The 15,561-nt window shown below is 30.4% G+C and overlaps 2 protein-coding genes across 2 annotated transcripts; both read right to left on the bottom strand.

The window, feature by feature from the left end:
- Positions 1 to 832: 832 nt before the first annotated feature.
- On the bottom strand, positions 833 to 7,756 carry LOC113396740 (translin). The gene is made up of 7 exons (XM_026634794.2): positions 7,572 to 7,756; positions 7,303 to 7,390; positions 6,700 to 6,796; positions 5,618 to 5,733; positions 2,481 to 2,563; positions 1,566 to 1,657; positions 833 to 1,011 (listed from the first exon to the last, which is right to left on the bottom strand). Exons 1-7 carry the CDS (start codon positions 7,647 to 7,649, stop codon positions 870 to 872), a joined length of 696 nt encoding a protein of 231 aa, XP_026490579.2. The 5' UTR covers positions 7,650 to 7,756; the 3' UTR covers positions 833 to 869.
- A 977-nt stretch (positions 7,757 to 8,733) lies between these two features.
- LOC113396732 (adenosine 5'-monophosphoramidase HINT1) lies at positions 8,734 to 9,933 on the bottom strand. Its single transcript, XM_026634784.2, has 3 exons — positions 9,772 to 9,933; positions 9,431 to 9,542; positions 8,734 to 8,949 (listed from the first exon to the last, which is right to left on the bottom strand). Exons 1-3 carry the CDS (start codon positions 9,883 to 9,885, stop codon positions 8,789 to 8,791), a joined length of 387 nt encoding a protein of 128 aa, XP_026490569.2. The 5' UTR covers positions 9,886 to 9,933; the 3' UTR covers positions 8,734 to 8,788.
- Positions 9,934 to 15,561: the final 5,628 nt, after the last annotated feature.

Raw genomic sequence — 15,561 nt, 5'->3', positions numbered from 1 at the left:
TTTTAGCTATCAGCTATCATAATTATTTGATTAAAAAACATCTTCAAATCATTGGCACCCGTTTATAAATAATCATGGTTGATATTTAGGTGGAAATAAATAAACGATTACTTAGAAAAATCCAACGAACGTATATTGCTAGTACAAAAGGTTACAAGCTCACATGACAATCACCGATTGAGAAAAAGAATAAAATATCATGTACTATTAACAGTCCCACACCCAGTGGCGTAGCTAGATAGATAAGGCCACCTATGCTGCGGTGCTTTGAGTAAAACCGTGGCCCCGTCCCCTTTTCCCACGTACTTAATAACTTATACCAGCTCTTAAATTGCTTATTTAACTTTTTACTAGAACGTAAACTTAATAAGAATAACTATGACATACAAGAGAAATTTTAGCAAAATAAAATAATTATGAATGAATAGACGATGTTTGCCCCTGGGGCACACTGTTCAGCTTTAGTGCCCCACACCAGCTTGCCATAAGGTAGCTAAGCCACTTGTTGAACCTCAGAAAGCATGCCAAGCCAATGGTCCTGCCCCTGAACTCTATCCGGTATTGTCTGATCTCCTGCGCAGATAGATTTTCTCTATGGCCGAAATCGATCGACATAATCTGTAGAATAAAATATATATTTATCTATTTAACGTAAAAATTCAACTGTCAAAACTATGAAGAATTTTAATTTGTAAGACAAAAATATATGATAAATTATCTCTTAACATGGATTCTAATAGCTATTGTTGCGAAAAGCTTTCTTAAACTACTTCTGAAGTACAAAATAAATCGTCAACGTCTAACTCTTATAAAAACAATAAAACAATATTGATATTTTTTTATATTTTATTAAAAAATATATTTTCAGTCTAAGCCTCTTCTGTACTTTGCTGTGCCTTGGGCAAAAGTCCTCGAATGCTCAGATCATAGACAACCTCCTCTATTTTCTTGACGTCATACTTTAGCGCATCGAACCTCTTCCGAAGGTGGTCATTCTTTAGATTTAATAACCTGTAAATAATAAATAAAAATTAATTTATATACCATCAGTTATCGCGCGCGGCTTTGTTCGATTATTATCGATCGGTCGTAAGGCTTAAAAAATAACTTCAAGCTTTCTTCATACGAAATTTTATCAAATTCGTTTCAGTGGTTTGGCCGTGAAAGAGCAACATTCACAGAGAGCTACTTTCGTATTTATAATATTAGTACAGATAAACAAAATAGATTTGGGGGGGGATTGACAGCAACTCCTGACAGTTAAGATGAACTAAATTGAGTCTGTGTCCCTTGTGCTCATAAACTCTTACAAACTCTTTAAAAAGACGTTCAACGTAGTATACTACATGCACAAATATCGTACAGGCTCTTCAAACCCTTTTCAATTGTCATTTATAAGTATGAAGTTTCGCTGCGATTTCGAGCTCTAATAACTGGAGATACGGCTACAAAAACTTGGCCGATTACATAAAATTTGCTTTCTTTACTTAAATATAAGAATATATAAAATTTGAAATGAAAAATTATTTTGCACATTCATTCGAGATTTTTGTTAGCCAACTCACCGGAACCCAGCGTTAAGTTCCATGACAAACTTCGATATCTGTAACGGTTTTTCGTAATCGCCTCGTGTCACCGAGTTGACTGCAAGACGAGACTGGAAATATTATTCAAATGAGATGAAACATAATATCTTTACATATAAAAATCTTCTGTACGTATTTAACTGGACTCCTTAGAAAATGATGGGCCGATTTCGATGTAATTTTATTTATGGACTTGGGTAAATAAAAATTAGGCTTTGGAGAGTGCACCGCTGGTTTTTTAGTGGGTGTTCCGGTATACCAGGACGCATCTTGGGCACCGGCGAGTCACACATACTCCCCACTTCCAAGTGGGGGAAAAAAGAGATGTTTCGAGCTCACTTTAAGAGCTCAGAATACGTGCTTCCTAACGGTGCTTTCTGTGAGGCCGAACCTCAGCTTAAGACGCCTTTATTGAGTTGTAATGATTGAGGTTAGATAGATTGCGATGCCTCGTTTGTAGAGTCGTAGCTAACTAGGAGTTAGTAAGCTCGGTCGACTGCCAACGACCTTTAAGGGATGGTTGGTAGCCCAACAAACTATCGGCCGCTGAGGCACAATAAATACAATTATGTGCCTGTGACTTTGTGCATTTTAAGTATAACTATTTGGTAAACCATTCCTGGTAATAATAATGGTTAAAGCATGAGCCAATCACTGCGAAGTGGTCACCACCACAATCAAAGAAATACCATTACATGACCCATTTGCCCTTCTACGTCTCTGCTATAGGGACAAACATAACAATTTATTATTTATTTTTGCCCATGGAAGACATGGAGGAGGCCTTTGCCCAACACTATATATATAACATATGACATTATTACTATTTATGAATCAAATTGGAAATTGGGTTTGGAAATAAAGGCTATTTTTTTTATATGTATATTTGCCTACCAGTTCAGAACACAGGTGTAAGAGCCCAACGAGATAGTCCTCAATGTCGAGATGGAATCCCTCCTTCTCCTCGACCGCACTTACTGTAACAAATAGAACAACTTAAATATATCTTCACAATTGGTCAGCGATCAGTCGCTACGAATCATTGGCAATTAAAACATATGAATTTTATATATATAATTTTGTAGCTGTTGCTCCACGTCTCCAGAAATTCATTTTGTGTATGTTTATGTATGTGAGTGGGGGGCGTGAAAAATAAAAATTACGTTCTATATTGTTGTAACAGAGTGAATCGTAATAAAAACATTCCTGACAAAATATTTATTTATTGAAATAGATACACCAGATGCGTTTTGAACGTCGACGAAACTGTTATCGGAATTTTGGAAGTAAAATTAAAGTGGAAATAAGTAGGTAAGTGTAATAGTGTTGTATTATAAATAAATATATATTAATCATAAACTCTTAGTAGTGAACAATATCGCATTAAATAATTGTTCATCATAATTCCTACTTCCATTGGAATAGGCTATATGTACAGAAATGGTAATCGTTCAGTCTTTTAAACACGAAAAATTACATCAAAACACATTTTTATATATAAATAGCATTATTATGATATATATTACATGATAGATAGATATTATATTGTTTCGGTAAAATGGATAAATAGATATAATTAGATATACTACTGATTATTTCAATTGTTCATGATAAAACGTAAAAGTAAAATGTATTTGTGGTAGGACTTTGTGAGGCCCGTCTGGGTAGGTACCGCCCACTCATCAGATATTCTACCGCCAATCAGCAGTACTCAGTATCGTTGTATTCCGGTTTGAAGGGTGAGAGAGCCGGTGTAACTACAGGCACAAGGGACGTAACATCTTAGTTCCCAAGGATTGGTGATGTAAGGAATGGTTAATATTTCTTACAACGCCATTGTCTATGGGCGGTGGTGACTTACCATCAGGTGGCCCATTTGCTCGTCCGCTTACCGATGTCATAAAAAATATATAAGTTGCAAATAGAAATTACTTTAGTCCTAAAAATATATGATATGGAAGTAAGACTTATTTTATCGGTTGCAAAATATAATTAGCCGAGTCAAGACCACTAATACGAAGACCGATTCGATGATATATTCGATAGTATCGTAATTAGTGATAATAATAATCATGATTTACCTTGAAAATTAAAAAAAAAAAACCACGACAAAAAAAAATATTGTATAAATGTAGAAAACGAAAAACATGGAACACGAATGAAGTATAACTCGTAACGTTAGAGAAAGCGGCGACTAATATTTACTTTGATAGTGTATAGTTAGCAGAAAACGTTCGAAAATTTTAGACATGGTTTGAATAATAGTTTATCAATAACAACAAGTTTCATAGTAGGATATGTAATTTCAGATACGGTTACGGATACGAAATTATTTCGGAATATCCGATTGTTTCAGATAATTTCAATTAAAGATATTATTTATAAATAATAAAAGAAAACATAACAATATCTAAATTTTACTTTATTCGTAGGCTACCATTTAGTATTAGGTATAATCACAGAAAAAAACAACAACTTGAAAATACAATTACCTACTTTCTTAAAGTTTAACACAAAACAAAAATATAATAAACATTTTTTTATCAGCTTCGGTTACGGATAGATTTTTATTTCGGATATCCGATAGTTTCGTTTACGTTTACGGGGCTGTTTCCCTAATCCATATAAGCAACCCGGAGTTTGTATAATCTATTTCAAACATAGCGGGAAAAAAGGCAAATAAACAACATTTGACAGCAAATTTACGCGATATCATTGGTCGAGAGCAGGGCCGGATCTACCATATGGCTTTTTGGGCTTCAGCCCAGGGCCCCGTGGATTCAAGGGCCCTCAGCTAAGTCAAGTCAAAGTCAAAAATAGACGATAATGCGAAAGAACCCATAATTTTATTAAATTAAACAGATCGTATTGTTTGCAGCCCTGCGAGTCCTGCATTTAACCAAACCCCTTCAATTAATTTATCAAATCGCATCTAAGGTTTGTTTATCTTTTTTTCTACTTCCATTGGAATAGGCTATAAAGCAGTTGGACCTGCGCCTTTACTTACCACGCGAACTTTTCACTTCAAATTTGCCGTCTCATCGGAATAGAGAGTGCACCTGTTCGCACTACAATATGCCATAACCTAAATCAGTCAGGTCATAATTCCAAGAGTTCTCCAAACTTACGAACACATAGACATTACGATTACATAAATTAATAGCAATGACGTCATAAAAGCTAACATAACAGACAGACATATACTAATTATCACGACGAAAAATAAGATTAGATTTATCAAAAGCCGATCAAATTAATGCACCAATTTCGCATTAATGTATCAAGAAATTGTTATTATTAAATGACGACATCAATCACCTAATTTCTATACAGCTGACAACTTTAAGATCTTATGACGAATTAAACGTTTTCACGGGACTTTTTAAAGGGATTGTGAGCCAATTATTTATCAGTTACTTAAACAAAAAATACTCTACAAAAGTGTAGTCTCTTTTTAATAGAATATTTTGAAAGAAACGTTAATAAACATTACTGATTTTTGACAAATTATTTCTTAAAAATGCATGTTTTCAAAATATATATAAAAATATTTTTTTTATTTCAGTGTAAATTGAACGCTATTTCACCTATAAAAATGAGTCGTATGTTATTTCTGTAAACAATTCATACACGAGCACATTGCCTACTCTAGAATGTATTGATGAAAAAAATAAATTTCTATATCATTTCTGAGGAAAAAAAGGAATGAACCCCAGCCTAAATGCACGATACACTTCATGTAATTTCTTCCTTCAGTAATAAAGTCTTAGATTACTGAAAAACATATTTTTTAATTTAAATTATGATTAATGATCATTTATTTATTATTACCTATTAACATTGAAACAACATGCATTTGGCAACTAGACATCTGCTCGAGAAATACTACAGCACACAAATGTGTATCCAATCTCATACTCTATGTCAAACATGCTCATTTAATGATCCCGTTCAAATTTTAGACAAGGTCTTTGTGATATGCTGGTCAATTAAACCGCCATTAGTGTAAATAAATACTGAACAATACTCACTTCCTAAAACAGATGCAACAGTATCATGTGGTGCTAGGATACCCTTCTCTAACCAGATCGTCAAAGAGATGAGAAAACAATACCTCTGTGTCATGAATCGCCAATGATCCTGATATCTGAAACATAATGATTAATAATAACACCTAGCTGCTATACTTAACGTACAACTATTATACACATCCAGCAGGGTGGACAGAGTGTTGAAATGATAAAGTTTAATAAAATTGACAAATAAAAAAGAGATCCGCTGGTTTTCTTTCACCCTGTCTTCTAAGGTCGGGGTATAATCTTTTCCGAACCGGTGGTTGTGTTTAATTTGACAATAAATAAGTGTAATGCTTTTAAAATTGTATTTCAGTTTTATTTACATTGGGTATTGTTTTTAATTAATTTTGTGTGAATTTTAAAGAGCGAACTTTAGTCCGAATTCATTCATGTTCGAATACGAATTTCTGCCAGCGTCCTTTGTGGTCATTTTATTTCGGTTGTTTTGAAATAAGTTCCTAGTTGTTATACATTTTTGGAGAGCTGATAAAACGGTTATGTCTTTAAAATAATCTGCAGGACAAGTTTCATAACGATTTTTTTTGTTAAGGCATTTTTGTGGAAAAAAAATTAAAAAAATTTTTAAATAATATCTTTTTCTGTCTCGCATTTTTAAATTTAGATCGATAATTATTATTTTAATATTGACAAAAAAACCAGTGTTTAGTCGTTTCTATAAAACTGAAAAAAAAAATTTTAATTGATACTTTTTTTAAATAAATTTTTGAAGTTGCATTTTTGACTTATTTTGAAAAAACTTAAAAACGTGATAACTCAAAAATAGTTAACTTTTGCATAATGCAAATGGGGGTTAAAATTATCGCAAATAGTCACCCCTATTACCTCCTAATGGTAATACGTCGAATTACCAATAACCCTGTACTTAGAATAACTCTTTTGGAATATGCAAATTGAATGTTTATCTTTATTTTTTTTATGATTGGATAAGGTTATTTATCATTATATACAATACATGTATGTATGTGTGTACTAAGATACAGCAGTAACTAAATTGAAAATGTGTAAATATACCATACTTATAATAATCTGTTGAAGGCACAGCTTCTTTAAGTTTTCCATAACCCTCACTTGCTTTCTCAAATAACTCACGTGCTTGCAAGCATGCTTGACCAACTGAAAAGAAAATAATTCAAATTATTTAAATTATTTTATTTTAAGCCTTACCTATAAATTATAATCTTACTCAGAAAAAAAATATCTTAATTATTACATATTAATGTAAATAAATACATTTTAATTTTTTTATCATAACTTGGCATAACTTTTTAGTTCCCAAAGTTATTAACTATAATTAAAAAATATATATACTTTTTTACTGTGCCAATGTCTATAGGCAATGCAATGACAACTTATCTATTGTAAATAAAATTAGTACATATATTAAGCTTATTCAATATTAACATTTAGACAGTGTGTACTATATTGTATTTTTGTATATATGTTAGTATATATATATATATATATATATATATATATACTAATATATATATGCCTATCGCATTTCGAAAGTTAAAATGTGACAGAAAAAGTTATAGTTTTACGAGTTATGTTTGTAAGAAAAATAATTAATATAAGGTTTAGGTTACGGCTTATTATCATAATTGGTTAATGCTACTTACTCTCAGCTTGATTGTGATGTATAACTTGCAAAACTGTCGTTATTTTACGGGATATTTGGTCGACATCTTTACAAATATTACGAATAACCTAAAAAATTTAAATATTAAATATCAAGTACAATTAAAAACATACAACATTTTTGTTTTCATACTTTAAATAATATATATAATTGTTTTCAAGTTTTAATTTCTTTAAATAGCAAACATTAATAAGACATGTATAAATCCTGTTATTGCGGAATAATGCATGTTATTTATTTTTTACTCACTTCGCGTAATTCTTGTTCTTCGTCTAAACTTTTCTGAAAATCGCTGAAAATCGTATTGACTACATGGTTTCCACTCATTTTCCTTTATTTATCTTAATATCGTTACAAAATAAATCGGTTTGTTTATTTATTAATTCTCAATTCAATAGGGATTGTACACTTAGTAATCAGCAGTCGGCACTCGGTTGAACGATAAGGTTGTTTTTCGATATCGATAATATCAAAACATCGATATTGAATAAATATTAGTTTGTTCTTCATGTAGAATAAATAAAAATTATACCGTATTTAATTAACTAAGTAATAATAAATAACAATGTCATTTATTTTTTGGAACTCTTTTCAAGTTTCCACTGTCAGTTTTTTGCCGATTCTACGACTAGCAGAATCTAAATTCAAAACCGGTGACAATTTTACATTTAAATTATAATTAATCTTACAAAATATTCATAGAATTAAGCTTATTTTGGTTTTATCTTTTTAATATCTTAAGAGAGAATAGATAATCGTAAAAATTTAGAAATCTGCTTTATTGTACAACACCCAGTATAATGGTAATAGTCAAAAAATATTTTACCATCCGTTCCCTTGCAATGAGTGTCAGTCCATCGAATCTCTGGCTATAATCACGACACCTTATAGCCTATTCCAATCGAAGTAGGAATATACATAAACAAAACTATTAAGAGTTTATGGTTAATATATTTTTATTTATATTACAATACTATTACATTTTACTACTTATATCCACTTTAATTTTACTTCCAAAATTCCGATAACAGTTTCGTCGACGTTCAAAACGCAATTTTTTTGCAAATCCATAGTGAATATCATAGAATATAGATTAATCAAACTCTCTACCAATGATATAGCGTCAATTTGCCGTCAAATGTTGTTTATTTGACTTTTCTCTTCTTATGGTTGGAATATACAACAGAAAGGCTATTCGAATATTGATATATTCATCCACGAAATAAAAAACACTATTCGCTTTAATCACTATAGAATAACTCATCAATATAATGTTGACTGTAACTTCATGCCAGTGTCGCCATAACAAAATTAAGTTTTTGATGTTTGTCAATATATCAACACTAAACATAATAATTTTCCTATTTAAAACCAAAGTTCTCCAGGGTCCAAAACCATGAAAATAAAAGAGTTATTCATTTAACGATATTTGATTTATTAATCACAGACTACAACAATATTTTTTTTTAACCAGGAGGCCATTGCATTTGGCGTCCTCCTAGAATGTGAATGTGCAAATGGTAAACACTTTGTGCACCATTCTTTCCATCATTAATCACCAAACGGAAGCCAGATTTGTCCAGACCTTGTTGAGCTGCAACCTTACGAGCTGCGACTAACAGATGACCTGAAAAGATATTTTTTACATATAAGGTTAATTTAAATTTTATATATATATTATTCCTTATAATCAAAACTATACAATTTTATTTTCACTACATATACCTTCTGCCAAGGTAGCTGTCTTTCACTTATTTCATATTCTACTGTGACTGCATTATTTAATATTGTTGTGTTCTTGTTGGAATAGTTAGTAAGCTAATGTAATAACAGGCACAGGGGAACATAACATCTTAGTAAGCAAGACTGATGAAGTAAGGAATGGTTAATATTTCTTAGAGCCCCAATGTCCTTCAACAGTGGAAACCACTTAACATCAGCAGTGTTATTACGGTTATAGGATAGCAACTGTTGCTATCAAATATTTGCTGTGCTGTGCAACATTTATCAATCCGCAACAAATGTTTGATATTATTATTAGCCATTAGCCATACCTATTTTATAGTTACACAATAGGAACAAGAATTATAAAACTTTAAATTAGTTACCTAAGAGTTGTTCATCAGCATCTTCAGCTTTAGAAAGCTGTGAGATCGGTTTCCTGGGGATGACGAGGATGTGGGTAGGAGCTTGAGGGTTCACATCGTTGAATGCGACACACTGAAATATGCTAATTATTGATCACTCTGCATCATTGTCTTTGGTTTATTTTATAACATTTGGTTTGTTAATTAAATAATACTGCCTATACATACGATACTAAGAAATAAAATAAAGAATAACTAATAAAAAATAATGTTTGTTTTTCTTTGGTTATATCAGCTGTTCGTTAATAAACCGGCTACTATTTTTTTTATAGTTATGCATTGAAAAATGTTAATCAGACTACCTGGTCGTCTTCGTAAACGAATTTAGCTGGAATTTCTTTTCTCAATATCTTTCCAAATATAGTATCGCCTCCATCAGAAGCAGATTGAGCGAGTTCCACTTCACCGCCCGCCATGTTTATGGATTGTGTTTTTTATTTTCACTTGACATTTTAACTTATGTCATTACAGTTCTTGAAATGAATGTAAAGAAATCCACTCATTACTAGATAATTTTGTCGCGTCGTTTTCATTGTGTTAATTGCAACTTCTTGCTTATGAGGTCTAATAAACACATATGCTAATTTAAATTTAAAGCTCACAATACAATAATTCAAAGGTGCTTATAGATACAATTAATTGTGATATAATTATTTTAAAATTATATTATAAATTCATCTATGAAGACCAAATAAAACCAATTCTTCATTAGCAACACACTAACAATCTCTGTTGTATCTGTGTTCTTTTATTTTGATAATATCTAGATAAATATACTATAAAAAAAACAAAGCCTTGCATTACATTCCTCTTTTTTTTATAAGTTGTTAAAATTAACAACTTTTTTAGATAAGGTCACATTAATCCATGCCCATTATTAGTTTAAATTTACAAAATATATTGAAGCTATTTTACAAATAAGAGGGATGTTTTTATTATATTATTTAATTGAAATCCAAACCCTAATTAATCAATCTTTTGAAAAAAGTTCTCTCTTGTCTTAAAGTCTACTTGCGGGTGCAATTGGCCATATCATATGTTGAAGTGCTCTACCAAAAACATGCAAGCATTTAAATCTCGATGTCTTGTGATCTTCATCAACCATCATATGGAAACCATTTTGTAGCAATCCCTTTTCTTCAGCTATTTTTCCCGCTATCAGGATTAAATGCCCTGAAGACAAAACAGCTGAACAATCAGTATGTTGGCTTTATCTAAAATTTAAATACAATATAAGAATGGATTTGTTGTAAAAAAAAATCAGTTTTACCTAATAATTTTTCATCTTCGCCTGAGGCTGTTGTAAGGTGTGATATCATTCGTTTAGGCACAACCAGAAAGTGTATGGGAGCTTGTGGGTTGAATTGTTCTTCAAAAACCATACACTGAAATATTTTGACAACATTTTAATTATATTAAATACCAATTAAGTATATTAATATGTTAATGAGTCTGAGTGACTGAATATTTTCATTTATTACTAATTTTAGTTTTGTTAAACAGCCTATTTACTTCATTACATATATATTATTAAAGAAAAAGAATATTTCTATTAGGAACTTCTTTTAGAACTATTTAAACCAATGAGGTTGTAATTATTTTGTATTTTTTTTAATCTATAATAATATGTCAACGTGTAATAAATTCATCTTGAACAGTAGATATTTTTTTTTATTTCAATTAATTTTAGGGACATGTTTTGCAGATTTCAAATAAGCTTCAAGTAAATAAAAATAAATATAGCAAATATTATGTAGTTATTAAAACATACTTATACCTAGTAAACAGCTTAAAGTAATCAAGACTTACCTTGTCGTCTTCGTGAATAAATGCTGGTTTACTAACAAATATATTACTTAATTTTTTACTTATCGTTCCTTCTAACATTTTAAAGACGTTAAATTTTATTTAACATAATACGATAAGAACTTATCTTGTTTAGAGCTACTACATACTCATTATCTTTAAAGTGCTAATGTATTTATCGCTTGTTTCATTCGTATGAAACTAATTTGTATCGTTTGAAACTTCACCGTAAATAATTGCATTGTACTTATTATGACTTTGGCACCTGGCGTTAACAGTTTTATGATTGTAATACTACAACTACGTTTGTAACGTAGTTACTAGTTAGAATTACGTTACAAGTATAAAATAGTTTGCGAACATAATTTTAAAATTTCTGGCATATTTGCGCAGAATAAAATGTACCTTATTAAATGTATCAAAGCCATAAAAAAATACAATAATGAAAAGTTTACACATAATCATTAAATCACGGGTGCATATAAAATAAAAAATATAGGCAGGTATTTTGTAAAATAATGTTAAATACCCATTAATTATCGGTGGCAGATAGACAGCAGTCTGAAGATATATATATATATCTCGCTAAAAACATGTTTAATACGTATCTCGTATATAACGAGACCATTGAGTATTTTTACATTTACCATTTTCTATGGGTTTTATTTTCAATTGGATAGATAATAAAATGACATACGAATCAAAATAAATTACTGAAATAATTGTAATATATTGTATATGCACACAGTTAATGTACAAAAATTAAAAACTTTGAGTAAAATTTTAAAGTCGATTGTCACAAATAGTAGCCGTAAAATTACGGTGCTTATGATTTCTTGAGTAATTTTATTACCAAATTTTTCCGGTTAAAACTTTTGTTTGATAAGGAAATTCTACAAAAAAAAAATATATTACCCTAACCTTTAAGTAATCATTTTACTGGTATTCTAATTATGAACGGCAAATTAATTATGTATGCTTAAAAGAATACAATAAGTTAATACACTAAGGGTTTTTATTATTATTTAAGGTGCCTATTTGTTAAGTTAATGAAAGTAATAAATGCGCTGTATCTGGTTCTGAACAAACAATAATACAAAATATGTATTGAGATAGTTCTTTTTTTGAAGTCGGTTAAAATGTAGGTACTCTCGTATTTTTTTGTGTATGTATAAAAGTAAATTTAAATTAAAATAAATACTTCAGATCAAAATTACCCATCGGATCATTACAGAAACAACTCGTATCTGCCTATAATTAAATATTACTACAGTAAAATATTTAAAAAAATTAGTTCGCGTAATATTGGTCTTAATCTTTAAGATGCAAGAAGTCGGATCGGCGTGAACAACCATGGAGTCATTAAAAAAAAATCCAATCATCGAAATATTTAAGCAAATACATAGATCACCTGGTTTCAACACGTGCATCTTAGCTGATGATTGCTGGTTCAACATCAGCCAAGCACCACTGAATTTTCATCTCGTACTCGTGCAAAACCTCGATGGAGGAAACCTGCATGTGTCTAATTTCAAAAATATTCTGTTACAGGTAAATCCACCAAACCGGATATAAATCAGCGTGGTAGAATAAGCTCCAAATCTCCTCAAAGGACACAGTCTGTTACATTTAACTGAAGCAACCTGAATCCATGCCTACATTTTAAAAAATATTATTTATACACTTGACGTCATAATCATTTCACTTGTTGAGCAAAGTTGCACGTTTAAGGTAAAATATACATCGGTTAAAGAAAAAAAAAACACAAAAATAATTAATCTTCATCAATATATTTAGTAAATCAAACAAAAAACGATAAAAAAACAATCAAAACAAAACAATTCTAATAAAATAAAGACTAAAGATAAGTCATTGAAACGTTATTTCGAGGTCTTATACACAAACGACGTGGACTTACTACGTAAAAAGTATTCCTTCATGAGGCTTGGAAAGTACAGTAAAATCCACGTCACTTGTAATTTTTCTTTTTTGGCACAATTATAAATGTATTTCATGACCAAATAAAAATATATACAGGATAAGAAACAACACAATACCCCTTTAGGACTTGGGAACTCACCGCTTTTGGTTGAATAATTAGATTACATTTAAAATAAAAGTTTCACCATGAATAGTCAAGCTAGGTTCACGCCGGAGAAATGGCATTCATTCCTACAGTCGGCGTCCTAATTCTACGATGGCCGTTCAACGGTATACCTTTTTGAATTGGGATCGGAATATAATCGCGGGATCGTATCTTAACCGATATAAATAAGATAAATTTATCTTAATTATATATTCATTGAATATATAATAATAATTTTATATAAATCAAACATTGCAAGTTAAATAATGCATGTAATATACGAATTATAAACTCTTGTAAATCAAAACATCCTTATTTGGTTTGGTTCGATTAAAATAAGTTTGGGAGGTATTCTTAGAGGAGAATGTACGTTTTTCTTTTGAATTATTTCAAACTGTTAATCTAAATTATAGTTTTCAACATGACGTAAGCAAGTTTGATCACCACGGGTTAATCAAGCCGACAGCAAAAACAGAAATAGGACGTTTTAGTGTAATGTTCTTCTTCAGCAAATTTTTCTATTACTTAGCACTAAGCTGCTGCTTCAAATTTTTCCACCAAACACAATCCGAAAAAATGCCGATTCTCAACGAAATTTTCTGTGTTATGACTTGGGCATCTTTAAAAATCATGATTGAATTTCACTTCAAGTTAAGGCTTGAGCATGCTGCTTTGTAAACCAAATTAAAGACAGAATGAAGAGATACAAGACTTGAATAGAACCATATGGATTATGATCACTCCTTTAGTAGAAACAGGTTGGAATATAAAAGAGCCGATGGAGTTCATATATAACGCCATTTTGGTGAATCTGTTCCAACTATTCCAAGCACAGGAGTAGTTAAGACAAATTGACAACCCTGACATTGAATCGACGCGATATCATTGTTCGAGACTCGACATCTTGAATTATGACACTCGTTGCAAATTCGTGAAAAAATGTCGTTTTACAAATCGGCAAAATTGCTGTAACTTTAAAAGTAAAACAATATATCATATTAGTAGTTAATTGGAATAGTGTTGTATTACAAAAATTTAACACCGCAACAGTTATTTATCAAGAACTATTGTGGTGTATAATATATCAGAGCTATTAGCAAATTTTATCGAATATGTAGAAAATATCGTTTATATTTAGGCTATTCAAAAAAATTGAATTATAAAAGTCCCTTGTATTTAAATACTAGGGTTGGTTCATATCTTTCTTACTTTAAAAGTTACCGGAGAAAACTTTGCAACTTACATATTACAAAGTTGCAGGTTTATTCGTTAATATGAATTGATAATGATGAAATAAAAACAAATGAAAAATCATAAAAATGCTTAAGTACTTCCTATATCTGTATTATGCTTAATGTTGTTACCGACGTTCCCTGTAGAATATTTGGAGGCATTTGTCTTGGGTTGGTTTATACTTAAAATCTAACTAATAGTTTATTTGTTTTTGATACAACAATGTATTATTAATTATATTTTATGCTTATTTATTATTAGAAAGGATTATTCTAATAATATGTCATGGATCCATTAGATATCAAAACAATTATCATTATTCCAAATAGAGTTAGATTGGAATAAATTATTATTCCAAGAGAATAATTAAAAAAACTTTAGTACTCTCCTTACAAATAACAATGTATACTAAATAGTGCTTCATCAACACCGATTGATAACTTGAAATTATTATCACAAACATAATTAAATGAATCACGATCCATATCAACAATAAAAACCGAAAAGTCACTATATTTCTCTTCTAAAATCATCCACTTATCACAACACAGTCCAACATTACACAGTTCTAACAATCTTAGAACTCTTTTGACTTCGAACATTGTGTTTAATTTAATTTGTACTGTAAACTTAATGTCTATGGTCCCATTATAGTCTATGATTTTATAATCACTTAAAACCTCTTTTAACCAGTAGAAAGTATCTTCATTATAACAACTGTATATAACACCACGTTTATCAGTACCATGGCACTTTAAGTGTGGTAGAAAATTTTCACTGATATTGTTCGCTAATAAATTTTGGATCACTTTTAAAAAGAGTGTACAGCGCATATCACTTGATTTTGCTATTATTACGGTTTTTTGTACTTTATTATATGAATGAATAAACGTTGATACTTTTTGTTTATTTAAAGTTTGTTTATTCTTTGAAAATCCAATTAAAGTATTCACTTCATCGCTAATAT

This window comes from Vanessa tameamea, chromosome 28 (assembly GCF_037043105.1).
Source record: "Vanessa tameamea isolate UH-Manoa-2023 chromosome 28, ilVanTame1 primary haplotype, whole genome shotgun sequence".
Taxonomy (NCBI): Eukaryota; Metazoa; Arthropoda; class Insecta; order Lepidoptera; family Nymphalidae; genus Vanessa; species Vanessa tameamea.
The sequence above is the reverse complement of the archived record's forward strand: the minus strand, read 5'-3'. Positions and strand labels throughout refer to the sequence as shown.

Excerpts from the sequence above, each read along its gene's own strand:
- LOC113396740 (XM_026634794.2), bottom strand. The coding sequence starts at position 7,649 with ATGAGTGGAAACCATGTAGTCAATACGATTTTCAGCGATTTTCAGAAA. Across the intron at positions 5,734-6,699 it reads CCTTCAACAGATTATTATAA|ATATCAGGATCATTGGCGAT; the intron begins GTATGGTATATT and ends ATTATGTTTCAG. Across the intron at positions 1,012-1,565 it reads GAACTTAACGCTGGGTTCCG|GTTATTAAATCTAAAGAATG; the intron begins GTGAGTTGGCTA and ends TATTATTTACAG.
- LOC113396732 (XM_026634784.2), bottom strand. The coding sequence starts at position 9,885 with ATGGCGGGCGGTGAAGTGGAACTCGCTCAATCTGCTTCTGATGGAGGC. Across the intron at positions 9,543-9,771 it reads TCGTTTACGAAGACGACCAG|TGTGTCGCATTCAACGATGT; the intron begins GTAGTCTGATTA and ends AGCATATTTCAG. Across the intron at positions 8,950-9,430 it reads TGCTGATGAACAACTCTTAG|GTCATCTGTTAGTCGCAGCT; the intron begins GTAACTAATTTA and ends ATATCTTTTCAG.